The sequence below is a fragment of the Ovis canadensis genome, chromosome 3 (assembly GCF_042477335.2).
Source record: "Ovis canadensis isolate MfBH-ARS-UI-01 breed Bighorn chromosome 3, ARS-UI_OviCan_v2, whole genome shotgun sequence".
Lineage (NCBI taxonomy): Eukaryota > Metazoa > Chordata > Mammalia > Artiodactyla > Bovidae > Ovis > Ovis canadensis.
This window is the reverse complement of record NC_091247.1, coordinates 102,558,520-102,579,280: the sequence shown is the minus strand read 5'-3', so window position 1 is coordinate 102,579,280 and position 20,761 is coordinate 102,558,520. Positions and strand designations below refer to the sequence as shown.

General features: G+C 42.9%; 1 protein-coding gene across 10 annotated transcripts in view; it reads right to left on the bottom strand.

The window, feature by feature from the left end:
- Positions 1-20,761, bottom strand: part of CRACDL (CRACD like) — a 125,405-nt gene that overhangs the window by 45,562 nt on the left and 59,082 nt on the right. For all 10 annotated transcript variants that reach the window (XM_069583873.1, XM_069583874.1, XM_069583876.1 and 7 more), the window contains exon 2: positions 4,214-4,293. In XM_069583873.1, the coding sequence (XP_069439974.1) occupies positions 4,214-4,283 (70 nt within the window). In that variant the 5' untranslated portion in view covers positions 4,284-4,293. The remainder of the gene's footprint in view (positions 1-4,213; positions 4,294-20,761) is intronic.

The following is a 20,761-nucleotide window of genomic DNA, read 5'->3' as shown; positions in this document are numbered from 1 at the left end:
CCATCTTTGTGGTCTTTTAAAATCTTTCTTTTTGTCTTTTAGATTAATTGACTTTAAAAGAACATCCCATTTTTTCCCACTTCTAGTTTGTAAACTTTGTCTATTATCTCTGTTCTTTCAGGGGTTACCCTAGAAATTATACTACACATTCTATTATGGAACAAAATAAGAAAGTTAGAATCAGTTCAGTTCAGTTCAGTCACTCAGTCATGTCCGACTCTTTGAGACACCATGGACTGCAGCACACCAGGCCTCCCTGTCCATCACCAACTCCCAGAGTTCACTCAGACTCACGTCCATCGAGTCAGTGATGCCATCCAGCCATCTCATCCTCTGTCATCCCCTTCTCCCACCTTCAATCTTTCCCAGCATCAGGGTCTTTTCAAATAAGTCAGTTCTTCAGTCAGTTAGAATACTTTCATCCTATTTCATACCCTACTGTTTTCATTCTGATCTTTAAAAATCCACAGATACTATTCCATATTCATTTGCTTTTGTTTATTGCTAAATTTTTATTTTGTTTAATTTTTGGCCATGCCACACATCAGGTGGAATCTTAGTTCCGGGACCAGGGATTGAACCTGTGCCCTCTGCGTTGGAAGTGCAGAATCTTAACCACTGGACCACCAGGGAGGTCACTCTATGTTTGTTTGGACGTGTCTGCTTGTTTCTTATCTTCTCTGCTTGCCACTCCTTCTCTGTCCAGACCCTCCACAGGGTATGATTTTCCTTCTGCCTGAAGGCAGATTCCTTTGGAATTTGAGGATCTCCTGGTGACACACTCAGTTTTTGTTTATCTGAAAATGACTTTATTCCTGAAGCTCCTTCCTGAAACATCATTTTTCTAGGTTTCACATTCTAGGCTGGCAGTTACTTTTTCTAAGTTATTCTTTTAATAATATTGAAGACATCACTTTACTGTTTTGTGGCTTCTGTTGTATGGTCAGGAAGTCAGTTTCTTGCTCCTCTGAAGGTCCTTTTTTTTTTTTTTCCTCTCAGACTAATTTTAAGATTTTTCACTTTTGTCTTTAGTTTTCTATATTTTCATTCTTTGTGGATTTCCTTTTATTTATCCTTCCTGGGAGTCATTCAGTTTGTTAAATCTGTAGATTGGATCATCTTTTTTTTTTTTTTTTAACTGAATTCCAGAAAATTCTCAGCTACTCTCTCCTCTCCTAAGACAGTGCTCAAAGGCACGTTATACCCTTTCATTTATCTCCATGCTTCTTGTCCTCTCTCTGTATTTTCCTTCCTTTTACTGTCTTATGATACATTCTGTGTACTTCCTTGTGATCTACCTCAAGCTGATATAATCTGCTAATAAATTCATCAATTGAATCTTTCATCGTAATAGTTTTACTTATTTCTAAAAAGTCCACTTGATTATTTTTCAAATCTGGTACAGTAAGTCCCTTTACATACTAATGAGTTCTGTTCCAAGAACATGTTCATAAGTAAACTTTTTGTTCATAAGTTCAACAAAGTTAGCCTAGGGCCCCAACTAACACAATTGGCTATATATTAATAGTGCATGCGTGTGTGTCTGTGCTGAGTCACTTCAGTCGTGTCCGACTCTTTGCGGCCCTGCAGACTGTAGCCCACTAGGATTCTCTGTCCATGGGATTCTTCAGGCAAGAGCACTGGAGTGAGTTCTGCGCCCCCCTCCAGGGGATCTTCCTGACCCAGGGACTGAACCCGTGTCTCCTGTGTTTTCTGCATTGCAGGTGGCTTCTTTACCATTGAGCCACCAGGGAAGTCCAGTATTACAGCACCGTACCTTAAAAAGTACAACAGCTGCCATACAGGGGGTGCCACACACGTTCCCATCTTTGAAAGTTGAAAGTTGAAGGTTTGTATGTAGGGGACTTACTGTACATCATTTGAAAGTTGTTTTCAAATTTTTATCAATAAAATTAACTCTTTCAGGGGTACACAGAGTTGCATAATCACCACCAAAATCACACATCACCCTCTTGTGCTGTCTTTTATAGTCAAAGCTTTCTCCTATCTTTAACCCCTGGAAACCACTAATATCTTCTCTGCTCTTATTATTTTCCCTTTTCCAGAGTCATTCAGACAGCATGCATCCTTTCGATTCGGCTTTTTAAACTTATCACCACACGCTAGAGGTTCCTCCATGTTGTTACATCAATCAGGAGCTTGTTCCTACCTGCTGCTGAGTACTGTTCCATTGCATGGGGCTTCCCAGGCGGGACAGTGGATAAAGAATTCGCCTACCAAGGCAGGAGATGCAGGAGACGCGGGTTCTATCCCTGGGTCAGGAGGATCCTCTGGAGCAGGAAACGGCAACCCATTCTGGTATTCTGGTATACTTGCCTGGAGAATTCCATGGACAGAGGAGCCTGGCAGGCAGGCTATAGTCCATGGGGTCCCAAAGAGTTGGTTCCATTGTATACAACAAAGTGGTAAACAAAAGTAACACTGCCATAGGCTTCTGTGTAACCATATGGTTTCATTTCTCTTAGGTAAATACCCAGGAGTCGGACCGGCGAATCACAGACTAAGTGCGTGTTTAATTTTACAAGAAACTGACAAGTACTTTCCAAAGTGGCTGTACCATTTGCATTTCCATCGGCAGTGTAAGAGGGTTTCAGCTGCTTTGAGTTCTCCTAGCATTTGCTGCTGTCAAGTGTGTTTCTGTTGGTTTTTTCCCCATTCTAATCGGTGTATGGTGGTATCTGATCATAGCTTTAATTTGCACTAACTCATGGCTATTGATGTTAAGTGCTTTGCCATGTGCTTTTTGCCACTTGCATATCCTCTTAAGTAGAACATCTTTAAAAATTCTTTACCTATTTTTAATTGGGTTGTTAGTTTTCTTACTGTCAAATTTTGAGTGCTCTTGTCAAATGTGATTTGTAAATATTTTCTCCCAGTTTGTGACTTGACTTTCCATTTTCTTAACAGTATCTTTCACGGAACAAAAGTTTTAAATTTTGAGAAAGTTCCATTTATCAACCTTTTCTTTTAGAGTCTGAGGTATCGTATCTAAGAACTCTTATCTAATCCTAGGTTATAAATATTTGCTCCTATGTTTTCTTTTAATAAAAGATTTATATATTACATTTATGCTGATTATACATTTGAATTAATTTTTGTACCCTCATTTGAATTCAAACCAACTGTGAACTTTCAAATTTCATTTTTTTTTACATACGAATGTCCAACTGCTTTAGCACCATTTGTTGAAAAGAAAATTACCACTGCATGTACTGAAATGTGAGAGAAAAAAGTAATCCTAATATATAGGATAATAAGAAAATTCTATCTGTATTATATGAAATAAAGTCTTTAACAAAATTAGTATCTGAAGCTATGAGTTAAGAGCTAGGGTTTAATATTTTTGGAAGCTGTTCACCTGAACTACCTAAAGACAATCACTACTAGTACTTTGACGTAAAACAACAGAGACAGAAATGGAAACCTCTGCCACAAAAGAAAGAGGTGAATACAAACAGCTGATATGAGGCTCATGTGGGGAGATCACATGTTTCCTAAGGTCAATATTCCACCTCTATCAAGACACACAGAGCAATCTACAGATAACAGTAAACCAACCACATAACTAGGTAACTTGTGCAGTGTGTTTCGAGATGATGATTCATGGACTTGGAATTCAGCTCCATAGAAAAGCACAATAAAGGTCTCTGGAAGGAGAATAAAGCCATAAAAGAGGCACCAAAGGCTCTCTCTTGATACTGTTATTTCTTCTGGATGTTTAGACCATCCAAGACTTTGCCCAATGTCTCACTGAAACCTCTGGATGTTCCTGGATGAGGAATGATTCCACTGCCTCTCTCTTCCTCTGCTTCTGTCAACTAAACCCGGGGATATGTTCACCTTCAAGAACGAGAAAAAGGACTTAATCTCTCTCTTGGTCTCTCTCTCTCTCTCTCTCTCTCTCTCTCTCTCTCTCTCACACACACACACACACACACACACACACACACACACACACACGTTGTCCCTGGTGTGTCTGATGGAGAAGCAAAGGAGCACGGCCCTCAAGTGGCCATCCACAGTCTTGGACGGGCTCTCCAGCCCCTGGGAGGCCTCTGGGGGTGTCTGAACACACTGAACTGAACCCACTCTCCACGTGGAGAACCCGGAGCCCTTCTTCGGAAGCCCCTCGGCCAGCCCCACAACCCAACAAGGGTCCTCCCCGGGCAGGGAGAGTGAAAGAAGGCCTTACCTGTGCTGTCCTCCCCAAGGCCTTCTGCAGCCTCCCGAAGCTTAATGTCCATCACCCTCGTGGAAATCATGTCCAGCTCACTAAAAATCAGGGAGAAAGCCATGTGAGAGGAACAAGTCTAACTGAAGTTAATGACTGAGATGGTGGTGACTGACTTTTGCCCATGACCCTGGCAAAGACAGAGGCCAAAAAACAGGTCCAGGGCTCAAGATTAGTAACCACATCAGTGTTTATCTAACCACTGACCAGACCCATTTAATGGAAAACAGAAAGCTGGGAAAGCTTCACCAATTTATACAATGCAGATTTGGTTTCTTTCTTTGAAAGAAAAATTTTCAGAAATTTTGTTTTGCTCAAATGCTGGGTATCAATATGGAATCTATGCCCTGATGAACCTATCTGCAGGGCAGGAATAGGGACGCAGACAGAGAGGACAGACTTGTGGACACAGCAGGGGAAGGAGAGGGCGGGAGGAGCTGAGAGGGGAGCACCGGCGCATCTACACCACCGCATGTAGAGCAGCCAGCCCGTGGCACGCTGCTGGGCAGCACACAGAGCTCAGCTCGGTGCTCTGTGAGGGCCTAGAGGGCTGGGGTGCGGGGTGGGAGGCAGGCTCAGGAGTGAAGGGCCGCATGCGTGCACACAGCCGACTCGTGCTGCCGTACGGCAGAAACCAACACGACACTGTAAAGCAACTGTAATCCAACCTAAGAAAACCTGAACAGAAATTACATATATGAAACGAATCGCCAGTCCAGGTTTGACGCATGATACTGGATGCTTGGGGCTGGTGCACTGGGACGACCCAGAGGGATGGTACGGGGAGGGAGGTGGGAGGGGGGTTCAGGATGGGGAACACGTGTATACCCGTGGCAGATTCATGTTGATGCATGGCAAAACCAATACAATATTGTAAAGTAATTAACCTCCAATTAAAATAAATAAATTAATATTAAAAAAAAAGAAATTACGTTTTTCTCTTGTTCACTGTAGAAAGTTTGAAAGACACAGAGAAAGAAAATCACTATCTCACCAATCAAGGAAGACTAACCACAGCCAATGTTTTAATATTTTTCCTTCCAATATTTTTCTATGCAAATATTTATGTGCCAAGCACACATGCACCACATTAGCAAGACTGACTTCCTGATTTTCTTACCCCACATCAGTAAAATCCTTGATGTGTTATTGTAATGGCTACATAATGTTTGGATTGGATGCTGCACCATCATTTATTTACCTCATTTCTTTTTAGAACCTTTTATGAAAAATTTCAAACAAAAGTACACAGAATGTGTAATGAACCTAATACATATGACTCTTGCTCATCTTAACCCCTTATCCCCTCCCACTTCCGCCAGGTCATTTCAAAGTGAATCATCCCAGACACTATCATCCTTTAATCCATAAGGACTTGGCTTCTTCCTTAATTAAAAACCTCTGACTTTTCATGGAGGAGAAGGCAATGGCAACTCACTCCAGTACTCTTGCCTGGAAAATCCCATGGATGGAGGAGCCTGGTGGGCTGCAAAATGATTACTGGCCAATATTCCTGGCAGAGAGTACTGAGCTGTGCCCCTGCCTCCCATAGCTGACTTTTTAAAGAAATTAATATGTTTATTTTGGCTGTGCTGGGTCTTCACTGCTGTGCATGGGCTTTCTCTGCTTGCAGGGAGCAGGGGCTGCAGGTCTCTCTCTGCGGCGGCTTTGCTTGTTGCGGAGCACAGGCTCTGGAGCAAGAGGGCTCCAGCAGCTGCAGCGCGTGGGCTCTAGAGAGAAGGCTCGGTAGCTGTGGCACAGGCGCTTAGCTGTCTGGTGAGCACGTGGGATCTTCCCAGATCAGGAATCGAACCTGTGTCCCCTGAATTAGCAGGAAGTCCCCACAGCTAACTTTTAAAACAGCACATTCTATCCTACACAGACTAACTCATCATTTACTTGGAAAGCTATTTCTTATTGGCAATCATTATGAATTTTCCCACTTTAAAAGGGAGCTAAAATATTTAACTAATGAATTAACATTTATCACTTATACACAGTACACAACAGGAAATGATGGGAGAAATTTTTAAAAAATATTTAACAGAGGAAAGAAGTTGCAGGTCTTTGCTAGAGTTGAGTCTAATATTTAGGTCTCCTTTAATATTAATGTCAAACAGTCCATCCCTGATCAGCCAACTCCTTAAAAGGTGAATAAGCATTCATAAGCCTTGCTTCCTGATTTTGATATAATTTGACTTTACAAAAATATTGGAGCAACAGGATGAAGAAAAAAATATATGATCATTTCAACTGATGCAAAAAAGCCATGTGACAAAACTCAACACCTTTTATGACAAAAAATTTTAAAAACTAGAAATAAAGGAAAACTACCTCGATGTAATAAGGCCATATATGAAAAGGCCACAGCTAACATCATACTCAACAGTGAAAAACTGAATTTTTCCTCTAACATCAGGAACAAGACACTCTCACCATATCTACTCAACACAGTACTAAAGTTCTAGCTGGAGCACACAGACAAGAAAAATAAATAAAAGGCATATAAGTTGAAAAGGAAAAAATTAAATTATATCTGTTCATAGATGAAATGATCTTATATCCTAAAGATCCACACCCTACAACAAAAAACTATTAGAACAAATAAATGAATTCAGCAAAGCTGCAGAACACAAAATGAACACCAAAAAATCAGTTGTTTCTATAAAATAACAATGAACAATCCAAAAAGGAAATTCAAAAAGTAATTTCATTTACAACAGTATCAAAAATAATAAAGCACTTAGGGATAAATTTAAGCAAAGAGACAAAAGACTTATACCCTGAAAACTAAAAAATGTTGCCAAAAGACTGAAAATAATGTCAATAAGTGCAAAGACATCCCATGTTCATAGAACGGAAGACTTATTATTGTTATGATGTCCATACTACCCAAAGCAATCTACAGACTGAATGCAAACTCCATCAGAATCCTTGATCCCATAGACTCCTGCTGCTTAAAGTTACTATAGGGGAAGGGGCAGCTACCAGAGTATTTGAAGGAAGATGCAGTAAAGAAGGAAAAGCAGAAAAATACAAGGAGCAAGGAGAATAAAAATGGTGAGGACTGGTTAAGTGCCAACTACTACCTTGGGTACCATCTTCGATGGTTGCCAGTGAGCTAGAAAGTACAAGTGCTCGAGCTTTCTATTGTCTGAATTTGTAGTTAACAACGGCAATGACTTATCAACTGAACTATCTCATTTAATCCCCAAGAACTCTAAGTATTCTCATTTTGAAATTGAGATCCTGTATTAGGTAGCAGGTAAGTTTATTAACAGCAGAGACATCACTTTGCTGACAAAGGTCCGTATAGTCAAAGCTATGGTTTTTCCAGGAGTCGTTTGGATGTGAGAGATGGTTCATAAAGGGCACCAAGCCTTGCCCAGAAAGGAGTGTTTTATAAAATGTGCGGATTTTGTGGCAAGCTTCCATTCTCAAAGTTTATAAATTTACAGCAGCAAAACTATTGGGTAGGGATTTCCTTGGTGGTGCAACAAGGAATTGATGCCTTTGAACTGTGGTGTTGGAGGAGACTCTTGTGAGTCCCTTGGACTGCAAGGAGATCACACCAGTCAATCCTAAAGGAAATCACTTCTGAATATTCATTGGAAGGACTGATGTTGAAGCTCCAATACTTTTGCCACCTGATGCGAAGAACTGACTCATTGGAAAAGACCCTGATGCTGGGAAAGATTGAAGGCAGGAGGAGAAGAGGGTGGCAGAGGACAAAATGGTTGGATGGCATCACTGACTCAATGGACATGAATTTGAGCAAACTCTGTGGTCATAGTGGAGGACAGAGGAGCCTGGCATGCTGCAGTCCCTGCAGTCACAAAGAGTCAGCCAACAACTTAGGGACTGAACAAGAACAACAAAAATGTATTAACTGGTCCAAAATAGTGAAGCAGAGACGCTAGCTTGTATATGCATGTTGCCTGCATCCCCAGCACGGGAAGGCACTTCTGAAGCCTGGGGCTGCAGGGCTGTGTGAGACCGATGTTGACCCAGTGGAGAGGAGCATCCTGAGCTGTCCCCAGAGAAGTTTAAGGGGAGCTGGGAAACCCAAAGGACACTGGTCTCCCATGGAGATGGCTCCGCCTGCCGAGTAACCCCTGTCTAGGATCAGGCCCGAGTCCAGAGGCTGAAAGAGCCCCATGAGACCATCCACTGGGTCAGGCGGGGCATCTTAGTCCAGAGAGCGGGGGTTGAGGCTGCCATAATTTATCAACTAACGCCTTTGAGAAACCATGCGATTACCTTCAAAATGTCCACCTCGGCACATTTGTTGTTGCTGTTGCACAATATTTTTTTAAAGTCTTTATTGAATTTGTTAGAGTGCTGCTTCTGTTTTGCGCTTTGGTTCTCTGGCCAGGGGGTACGTGGGATCTTAGCTTCCCAACCAGGGATCAAACCTTACCCCCTGCATTTGGAAGGTGAAGTCTTAACCACTGCACCGCCAGGGATATCAGTACCCAACAGTTTTACTGCTATAAATTTATAAACTTTGAAAATTCAAATGGAAAACTTGCCACAAAATCCACACATTTTATAAAAGGCTCCTTTCTGGGAAGGGCTGAGAATGTGAAGGCATTCGTGAGTGTGCGCATAGCCTCTGAGGTGGGTGTGCAGGAGGGCGTCCACCCCACTGAGTGTGGAACAGACCTAGGAGCTCTGACGTACTGCTCCCTGGGTTGAGTGACGTGGCTGTGATAAAGCCTTGTGCCAGGGCAGGGGGCTCAGGAGCAGGTTGGAAGGAGGGCGGGGGACCCTAGAGGAGAGCCCGGGGCTCTTCTCGCTAGAGGCACATCCTGTTGGACCCAGATGCAGAGGGCAGCACCAGATGCAAAGCTGCTCACAGACTCACACTCGGAGGCAAAAGTCACCCCACAGATGAAGGGATGGCAAGCCAGGCTCACCGCACGTGGGAGGTCTGAAAACCTGCTCGTTCATCTTCTTATGAATAAGAATGCAATATGGTGTGCTTGTTGGTGTTCAATCACCGGGTCGTGTCTGACCCCATGGACTGCAGTACGCCAGGCCTCCCTGTCCCTCACCATTTCCCAGTGTTTGCCCAAGTTCATGTCCATTGCATTGGTGGTAAGATGCTGTCCAGCCAGCTTATCCTCTGTCACCCCCTTCTCCTCCTGCCCTCAATCTTTCTCAGCATCAGGGACTTGTTCAATAAGTCGGCTGTTCACATCAAGTGTCCAAAGGATTGGCGCTTCAACATCAGTCCTTCCAATGAATATTCAGGGTTGATTTCCTTCAAGAATGACTGAACCAGTCAATATGGTGCAGAAGAAAAGGGAAAGACTTGAAAGTGAGGCAGGCCTGGAGCTGAAGCTGCACCCTAGCACTGATGAGCGCCGAGCCTCAGTTTCCTCATCTACAAAACACAGGCAGTAACACTTTAACTGAATGGGACTGAGAATACAGCATATACAAGCACCCGCTGAGAAGAGCTGTTGGTTTCTACATCTCGTTTCCCACCACAGGCTCACCCCTCTGCACAACTGCAGACAAGAATACACACAACAGGTATACCCTGGGGATGGTCCATTCTGTCCCGTGAAGGCACAGTCTCCTTGGGCAAACAGGTCACTTCAGAGCCACTAGTATCAAAGATGAAAACACCTGGGCTTCTAAATGAGCCCTGATCTTCCCAATGCCCCCATAGCTCGATGGACCACCAATAAAACTGCTGCCAAGTAACAGAAAAACTATATTCCAGGCCACGGAGGCATGTCCACCCCTTGAGACTTTGGGGTGCAAGGATGGAGAACCGGCCCCTCCACTTGGATGCTTCAGGCACAAACACTCTGCAGCTATTATAAAGGGAATGTCTTCTCTGTTGAGCCTAATAACCTGTACTGCTGAATACACGTTCCCCGACCTGAGTAAAGTTCAAGAAAAAGCCAGGAGAACCTTAATTAGAAAATGTTAGTCGCTCAGTCGTGTCCGACTCTTTGGGACCTCATGGACTGTAGCCCACCAGGCTCCTCTGTCCATGGGGATTCTCCAGGCAAGAATACTGGAGTGGGTTGCCATGCCCTCTTCCAGGGGATCTTCCTGACCCAGGGATTGAACCCAGATCGCCTGCATTGCAGACTGATTCTTTACCATCTCAGCCACCAGGGAAGCCCTTTTATATAGAAAAGCAATGTGTTAAATACCGTATCTCCCAGGATCCCTCCTGCTTCTTGCTGGAACTCAAGGTTCAGATCAAGAGGTCCCAACACTCCTTCAACCAGCTTTTGCCCTCCCCCCTCCCACTCTGTTGCTCTGACAGCGCAAGTCCAAGAACAGAAAAACTTGTTCTTCAAATCTGGGCCTGAGGGGGCCTCTTCAGGGGTTCTCATTAACTCCGGAAGGTGCTTGGCCTCCAGCCCCCTCCACACAGCACTCATAGTGTGCACTGGGTGCCTACAGAATCCAAGGGGGTCCTGGATCCAAAGAAAGGTCCTGTGGGGGCTGCTTCCACTCCCACTCTCTGAACTCTAACTCACCACAGGCTTCTCCCCAGTTTTTGGCAGAATTCTATCATTAGCTGCAGCTCATACTAAAAAATTCTACAGAAATTTATGCACGTGAAGAATGAGAACAGGTTTTAACTATGATATTTTAAAGAGACCCATGCATTATACTTCTTTACACAATGCAAAGAAAAACATCTGTATCCTGAGTACATGACCCTGAGCCCATAATTATGTACAAAAAAGCCTCCGTGTTCACCCTTACAGACCCACTCATTCCACACCACCCTCCAGGCTATGCTTACCTCTGTTTGATATTCTTTCTCAGCCCCTGTACCTGTCTTTACAATGCTCACCACAACCGCCAACAACAACTTGTTTGTAAGGTATCTGCCTACCACTGCCCTTACGTTCAAAGCTGTGAGCTTCGATGCCTGTCACATCCATTGCTCTCTCACCAGGAGTAAACAACCCAAAAATGAAGTCTAAAAAAACAAATTCCACTGACAATAGCATACAAAAGAATAAACTACTCAGGAACAAATTTAACCAAGGAGGCAGAATACTCTGGAAACTACAGAACATTGCTAAAAGAAATTAAAGAAGACACAAATAAACAGAACGTTATCCAGTGTTCACAGATGAAAAAACATGTTTAAGATGGCAATACTTTCCAAACTGATAGAACAGATCCAATGCAATCCTTATCAAAATCCCATGTGGATTGTTTTTCCCCAGAAATTTTTGTTTTGTTTTTCTTTTTGTAGAAATTGGCAAGTTGATCTGAAAATTCATATGGAAAAACAAAGGACCCAAAACAATCTTGAAAGTGAAAAACAAAGATGGAGGATTCATACTTCTCAGTTTCAAAACTGACACAAATCTACAGCAGTCAAGAATGCATGGTACTGTCATACGTAAAATAGCAAGAGAGAAGCTGCTGTATAACACAGGCAGCTCAGCCCTGTGCCCTGTGACAACCGGCAGGGTTGGGACTGGGGGGCAGGTGGGATGGGGGTTCAAGAGGGAGGGGACATATGTATACTTATGGCTGATTCACATTGTTGTACAGCAGAAAGCAACACAACACTGTAAAGCAATTATCCTCTGATTAAAAATAAATGAAAGTGGGAAGCTGCTATATAACACAGGGAGCCCAGCCTGGCGCTCTGTGACAACTAGAGGCGTAGGTGGGAGGGAGGCTCAAGAAGGAGGGGATATATATGTATATACTTATGACCGATTCCCATTATGGCACAGCAGAAATCAACACATTGTAACATTGTAAAACAATTATCCTCCAACTAAAAAATAAAAAAGGAATGCATGGTACTGGCATACAGATAGACATATAGGTAAAATGAATTCAGGGTTCAGAAATAAAATATATTTATGGCCAACTGATTTTGACCATGGGTTCCAAGATAATTCAGTGTGGGAAGAATCAGTCTTTTCAACAAATGCTGGAACAACTGGACATTCACATCCAAAACATGTTATAGTCCCACCTCACACTACACATAAAAATTGCCTCACAGTGGATCACAGACTTAAATGTAAGTGTTAAACCTATAAAAACTCTTAGAAGAAAACATTGGAATAAATTTATATCTTGGGCTACGCAATGATTACTGAGATGTAGCACTAAAAGGGAAGATAACATAAGTTGGACTTTACCAAATTTATAAACTTTTTTGTTTCAAACCCATCTATCAAGAAAGTGTGAAGGAAGCCCACATACTGTGAGAAATTTTTGCAAATCGTGTATCTGGTAAGTGATTTGTATCCAGAATGCAAAAATAATTCTTATAACAATAATAAAAGACATCCATTTTAAAGTAGATGAAAGATTTAAACAGATACTTGTACAAGAAAGAAAACAGACAGCCAATAAGCATATGAAAAGATGTTTGACCATTGTTGGTTGTTTAGTCGCTAAGTCGCGTCCAGCTCTTCGCAATCCCATGGACTATTAATCCGCCAGGCTCCTCTGTCCATGGGATTTCCCAAATAAGAATACTGGAAAGGGTTGTCACTTCTTCTCCAGGGGATCCTCCCTGTCTCCCGCATTCCAGGTGAATTCTTTACCACTGAGCCACCAAGGAAACCCATCACTAGGGAACTGCAAGCTGAAACCAAAGTGAGATACTACTTGACACTCGCTAGACTGGCTCAATAGAAAGACAGACAATAACAAGTGTCTGCAAGCGCATTTAGAAATTGAAACCCTCGTTCATTGTTGACGGAAATGCAAAACATTACAGACACTTTGGAAAATAGCTCCTTGGGGAAGAAACCTCATAAAGCATAAAGATACCATACAGTCTGGCAATTCCATTCCTAGGTATTTACCTTAGAGAAATAAACACATATGTCTATGAAAGATTCTAGGAATACCATGGAGTAGGAGGCACCAGGAATCTCTCTCCCACCTAGACAACAACTACACTGGCAGAATCTGTTTGGTGTAGCTATTTCGGAGTCCATCTAAGGCTCGCAACTCCCAGAGGAGGGCTGGTATGTAAACTGCAGGTAATTTCAGTCAATTTCAGCTCTTAGTTCAATAGCATCTACTCACTCCCATTCCCAGCTCTCTTGACAGGCAGCCACGCATCTGAAGCAGCTTGCACACAGCTTGAAGGAACCATGGTGGGCAAAAAGGACCCAGTTCTCCAAATACTAGAGATCTGTGCTGTGACTAGTGCTGACGAGAACAGAGTTGCAAGGTGGTGGGCTGCCACTGTTGTTGCACCTTCCCCTACTGCTGCAAGCCCCTCCCCTTCTAGCTGCACCAACTTCTAGGAGGTTTAAAGGGCTGGGCTGGGTGCCCCATGTCCCCTTTCCCCACTTCAGTTTTCTGATTTCCCCTTTTGACTCCTAGGACATTCAAAAGCTATTGTATATATGGGGGAAATGAGAAAGTTACTGCATATGCCCAGGGAAACCACAGGCTTATAAAAGATCTTAGAAGCCCTTAAGATTATACCTCAGGCCAATCCTTGGCACAAAAAATAAAGCCTAGCAAGCCCAGATGAAGGGGGACAACTGATTTCCAGAGTTACCATATTACTAGGTTCAAATGTCCAGTTTTGAATCTGTCCCTGAAGAAGGTCTGGTGGCTGATCTACTAGACAAAGACTCAAAAACAATGATCTTAAAGATGCTCAGGGAACTAGAGACGTAGAGAAACTCAAGGAGATAACGTATGGACAAAATGGAAGTGTTAATAAAAGGAGAGGAAGCCTAACAAGGAAGAAAAAGTCTGGGGCTAAAAAAAAGACGACTGAAATAGTAACTGGAATGAAAGATTCAGTAGAGGGTTTCCAAGACAGATTTCAGCATGTAGAAGAATCAGGAAACTTGAAGACAGGTCGTGATAATTAGAGTCTGAGGAATAGAAAGAAAAACATTGAAGTAAACTGAACAGAGCCTATGAAAATGAAAGTGTTAGTCACTCAGTAGTGCCTGGTTCTTTGCAACCCCATGGACTGTAGCCCACCAGGCTCCTCTGTCCATGGAATTCTCCAGGAAAGAATACTGGAGTGGGTGGCCATTCCCTTCTCCAGGGGATCTTCCTGACCCAGGGATTGAACCCAGGTCTCCTACATAGAAGACAGATTCTTTACTGTCTGAGATACAAGGGAAGTACAAGGGACCTATGGGACACCATCAAATGGATCAAAATAGCATTGTAGGAGTCCCAGAAGGAGGTGGGAGAGAGAAAAAGGGGTAAAGAGAATATTTGAAAAAATAATGACCCCAAACCTCCCGCATTTGATGAAAGACACAAATAACAACATCTAAGGAGCTCAATGAATTGAGATACATTGTAATTAAACAGTTGAAAGCCAAAGATAAAGAATCTTGAAAGCAGCAAGAGAGAAGCAAATCATCACATACACAGAATCCCCAGTAAGATTTTCAGCAAATTTCTCATCAGAAATTCTGGAAGGTAGAAGGCAGGAAGGGGATATAGTCAAAGTGCTAAAAGGAAAAAAATGTCAACCACTAACCCTAAATGTGGCAAAGCTGTTCTTGAAAAGTATGGTAAGAAATGAAGACATTTCCAGATAAATAAAAGATGAAGGGGTCCATTACCGCTACACATGCCCTGCAGGAAATGTTCAAGGGAGCCCTGCAGGCTGGAATAAAAGGGAGCTAGACAGTAACTTGAAACTGTATTTTAAAAATGGATAAAGAAGAGGGATAAAGAAGATAAACACAGCAGAATACTTCTCAGCCATAAAGAAGAATGAAACTTTGTCATCTGCAACAACACGGATGGACTTGGAAGAATAAATCAAAGACAAATACTGTATGACATCACTTATATGTGAAATCTAAAATACACAAGATTTAGTGAATATAACAAAAAAGAAGCAGACTCACAGATAGAGAGAACAAGCAAGTGGTTACCAGTGGAGAAGGGGGAAGGGGCACTATGGAAGCAGCTAAGAGGTACAAGCTGTTAGGCACGAAACAAGTTACAAAGACACATTGTACAACACAGGGAATATAGCTGCTATTTTATAATCAATGAAGTGTAAACTTCAAAATTTGTGATTCACTATATTATACACTTGTAACGTAATACTGTAAATCAACTATACTTCAATTTAAAAAAACCAACTTAAAAACTTAGTAGAGGGAAATACCTGGGCAATTATAAAAGCCAGTACAGATGACCCTTTAACAAGATGGGTTTGAACTGCCCAGGTTCACTTATATGTGGATTGTTTTTTCAGCAAATACATATTGTAGTACTACATGACCCATGTCTGGTGGAATCCCTGGATAGGCCACAGATATGAAGGCCCAGTTGTAAAGCTACACTCAGATTTTAGACTGTGTGGAGGGCTGCTGTTCCTAACAACAACCCTCAATGTTCAAGGGTCAACACTGGTTTATGGTTGATTCATGACTCCACTTTTTGTTTTCCACATAATTTAAGACACTTACAACTTTTTAAAGAGCAATTAGTAGTCTAAGAGCTAGTAATATTGTAACTTTTGTATGTAACTCCACATTTTGTTTTCTTTCTAATTTAAGAGGTTACTGTATTTTTTCAAATTATTAATTTATGTTTTTAGACACACAATGCTTAAAGATCTTATTCTGTGGCATCAACAACTGAAAGGAAGAGGAACAGAAGCGAAAAGGGGCAGAGGTTCTGTGTGTCATGGAAGTTAAGCTGGAACAAATGCAAATTAGAGTGTTATAACTTTAGGATGTTCAGTGTAATCCCTGCTGCTGCTGCTAAGTCACTTCAGTCGTGTCTGACTCTTAGCGACCCCATGGACTGCAGCCCACCAAGCTCCTCCATCCATGGGATTTTCCAGGCAAGAGTACTGGAGTGGGGTGCCATTGCCTTCTCCGATGTAATCCCTGTGGTAACCACAAAACAGCTGTAGCACAGAAGAAAATGAGAAAGGAACTTAAAAGTTTCACAACAACAACAACAAAACCCAACTCAGGACATCCCCGGTGGTCCAGTGGCTAAGATTCCACATTCTCACTGCAGCGGGCCCAGGTTTGATCCCTGGTCAGGGATCCCCAATGCCACAACTAAGACCTGATGCAGAAAAATAAATAAATAAAAATAAATATTAAAGATCAACTCAAAGGGGACAGTAATACAGGAAATGAAGGATTAAAAACCTATAAGCATAGAGAAAACAAATAGCAAAATGACAGAAGCAAGTATCTTCTTATCAACTGCAAAAAGGAAAGAAATTCTAAAATAGGCTGCCACGTGGATGAACCTGGAGGATGTTATGCGAAGTGAAATAGACCAGTCGCAAAAAGACAAATGTTGGATGACTCCGCTACTTACGTTGGGGAATCAAAATCACAGATTCAGAGAGCAGAATGGTGGCTACCAGGGGCTGGGGAAGAAGTGAATTGCGCCAGGGCAGCGGTGAGGGGGGGCGGTTAGTTTAATGAGTACAGAGTCTGTGTTTTGCAAGATGAAAAGAGTTCCGAAGATGGGTGGTGGTGCTTGCACAACAAGATGGATGTACTTAATACCACTGACCTGGATGTTTAAAAATGCTCAAGATGGCAATATTTTATATTATGTGTATTCTACAACAATAAAAATGGGGGAAATGCACACAAAAATGTATTCACCAATGTTAAGCATTATTTATAATAAGAAAGTGGAAACAGCTCAACAACTGACGAATACGTTTAAAATATGATACATACATACAACAGAATATTATCCAGCCATAAAAAGGAATGAAGCATTAACACATGCTACAGTATGGGTTACTTTTGAACACATCATGCTACATCAAAGGAAACCAGACACAGAAGTCCGCATACTGAATGATTTCACCTATATGAAATATCCAGAACAAGGCTTCCCTGGTGGTTCAGTGGTTAAGAACCTGTCTTGCCATGCAGGGGATGCCGGTTCAGATTCCTGGTCTGGGAAGACCCCACACGCTGCCACACAGCTAAGCTGGTGTGACAGAACCAGTGAAGCCCTCCCGCCCTAGAGCCCACACTCCGCAATAAGAGAATCCACCACAAAAGGAGTCCACGCATCACAGCGAGCAAGTAGCCCCTGCTCTCTGCAACTAGAGAAAGCCCACGCGCAGCACAGCCAAATAAATAAATAAATAAATATTTTCAGAAAACACCCATAATAGGCAAATCCATTGAGACAGTAAGTTAGTGTCTGCCAAGGTCGGGAGTGGGGTGCTCTGGAGAGGGAGGCAGAATGGGAAGAGATGCTAATGAGCAGAAGGGGAGGTGAATATTTCTTTGGGGGAGATGAATACATTCTCAAATCACATTCTGTTCACAGTTGCACGACTCTGGAAATAGACTGGTGACTGCACACTCCTAAAGGTGAACTCTATGGTTATATAAAGTTATACGGCAATAAAGCTGCTGGGAAAAAAGAATGACCAGGTAAAAAGGTGAAGTAAAGACATTTTGGAAAAGAAGACATGATACAATGTGTCTCTAGTAATCCCACAGCAGAGCTGATATGAAAGGAGGAAGGATATGACCTTACCCAGTATTTATCCGGGTAAATCTAAGCATGGACAGACGAGCAGGTCACCTGGATCTCAGTCACACACACAGTCGGCACCAATGCACCCGCCCTGCTCTCCCTGCCCTGCAGGCTTCATCTCCCTCCAGCCCAGGGCCTTTGCAGATGCTGTTCCCTCTGCCTGAAAGCTCTTCCCTGCTCTCATGCTCCCCTTTCTTCTCATCAACTTCTGCTCAGCCCTCAGTCCCGCTGGCGGGTCTGATCAGAGGAGCCAGCATCTTCCACAATGCACAGTAGGAAGCCCGGACCTTTTTGTTCACCGCATTTGCCAGTTTTCATCACATCTCTGTTTGCACAATTCTGTGATCTGGTTCCCCTTTATGGATTTAAGCCTGCTCACCTTCCCTATATATTTAATCAATTTTTCCTTTTTTGGGGGGAAAAAGATGAAAATAAACTGTGACTTGACTATTGTTCTCTAGTGAGTCACACCAAGATCTGCCTGTACCTTTTTTTAGAAAAAGCAGTTTCACATTACTGAGGCAACGGAATGTGTAAGGCTTGTAAAGTTCCTGGGAGAAATCTCTGCTCGAAAATTGTGCCGGCTTTACTGCCTCATGATAGACACTTTTATGCCCAAAACCAGAGGATTTGACCTTTCAGAGTTCATCTCGAGGTGTGTGCATAAAACCTGCTTCATTCACTTGTTGGGAACAACGGGAGGAGAAAAAGTAGATCCACTCTGACATATGGAGAAAAGAAAGCAAAGAAATTGCCCAGAAATAAACCCACACACCTACGGTCAGTTAATCTTTGACAGAGGAGGAAATAATACGCAATGAGGGACAGTTACCTCGGCAAACGGTGCTGAGAAGGCTGGACAACTGTATGTAAATCACTGAAATTAGAGCTCACCCACACACCAGACCCAAAGGCGGGCAAAATGGCTCAAAGACTAAATATAAGACCTGACACCATGATACTCCTAGAAAAGAACACGGGCAAAACTTTCCCTGACATAAATTGTAGCAATGCTCCCTTAGGTCAGTCTCCCAAGGCAACAGAAACAAGAGTGAAGATAAACAAATGAGACCTAATGAAATTGATAAGATTTTGCACAGCAAAGGGAATCATAAATAAAATGAAAAGACAATCTCGCAGGCTGAGAGAACATATTTGCAAATGATGCAACTGATAAGCGCTTGATTTCCAAAACATACAGATAGCTCACACACCTCAACAAAAACAAAAAACAACCCAATCAAAACACAAGCAGAGGACCCAAAAAGACATGTCTCCAAAGAAGACACAGAGACGGCCAACAGGCACAGGAAAAGATGATCAGCATCGATAATTATCAGAGAAATGGAAATCAAAACTACAAGGAATTATCACCTTATATCAGTCAGAATGACTATCATTAAAAAGGCTTGAAATAGGCAGCAGCTGCTGCTGCTAAGTCGCTTCAGTCGTGTCCGACTCTGTGCGACCCCGTAGACGGCAGCCCACTAAGCTCCCCCGTCCCTGGGATTCTCCAGGCAGGAACACTGGAGTGGGTTGCCATTTCCTTCTCCAATGCATGAAAGTGAAAAGTGAAAGTGAAGTCACTCAGTCATGTCCGACCCTCAGCGACCCCATGGACTGCAGCCTTCCAGGCTCCTCCGTCCATGGGATTTTCCGGGCAAGAGTACTGGAGTGGGGTGCCATTGCCTTCTCCCTGAAATAGGCAGAGGGTGTGGCAAATAGGGAACCCTCTCTTACACTGTGGATGAGAATGTAAATTGGTACAGCCACTACGGAGAACAGTATGGGGGCTCCTTAAAAAGCTAAATATAGAGCTTCCATATGATCTAGCAACCCCACTCCTGGGCATATATCTCGAGAAAACTATAATTCAAAAAGATATGCACCCCCATGTTCATGACAGCACTATTTACCATAGCCAAGATATGGAAACAACTTACCATCAACAGATGAATGCATAAGGATGTGGTGTATGTATACACACAATGGAATACGACCAGTCAATCCTAAAGGAAATCAACCCTGAATATTCATTGAAAGGGCTGATGCTGAAGCTGAAGCTCCAATACTTTGGCCACCTAAGGTGAAGAGCTGACTCACTGGAAAAGACTCTGATGCCTGGAAAGACTGAGATGAGATGGCTGGATGGCATCACCGACTCAACGGGCATGAGTCTGAGCAACCTCCGGGAGACAGTGAAAGACAGGGAAGCCTGGTGTGCTGCAGTCCATGCGGCTGCAAAGAGTTGGACATGATTTAACGACTGAACAACAACTCAGTGTGTAGGTATGTGTATGCATATATATATTACAGGAATATATATGTGAATCACTTTGCTATACCCTAGAAAGTAACACAGCACTGTAAATCAACTACAGTTAAAACAGTGCTTGAAAAAACGAAAGCAAAGCAATCAGATGAGCAAAGGAATGAAAACCGAGAACTCAAACACAGTCATAGTGCTCAGAGGACCGCAGGAGGGGAGCAAAGGAACTTACAGGGAGGTCAGTTTCCTAGAGACCAGTAACTGACAGTCTTTAAAAAACCTAAAATTCGGCTTGACCTAGAGAAGTGCGTCATCTCCAATCTGGCTAAAGATGTAAAACTTAAAGACTAACTCCTTGAGAATAGGGAACACGTACCAGCATGGTACTGCCACACAGGAGGTCCCCAAAAAAGATTGTTGAATGGATGAATGAGCAAATGAGTCAGAGGCACTCACGACACTTGTTAGACAAAGGATTCACCTTCTGAGAAAAATGACACGGCATCCACTACCCAGTCACAGTTCCCAAGACCAGGCGACACTCACGTCTCCAAGACAGACGTCTTTCGAAGCTCATGACTTGGGACTTCCCATTGGTCCACTGGTTAAGAATTCACTTGCCAGTGCAAGGGACACGGGTTCAATCCCTGTTCTGGGAGGATTCCGCACGCCTCAGAGCAACTCATCCCATGCACCGCAACTACTGAGCTCACGAGCCCTAGAGCCCACACCCAGCA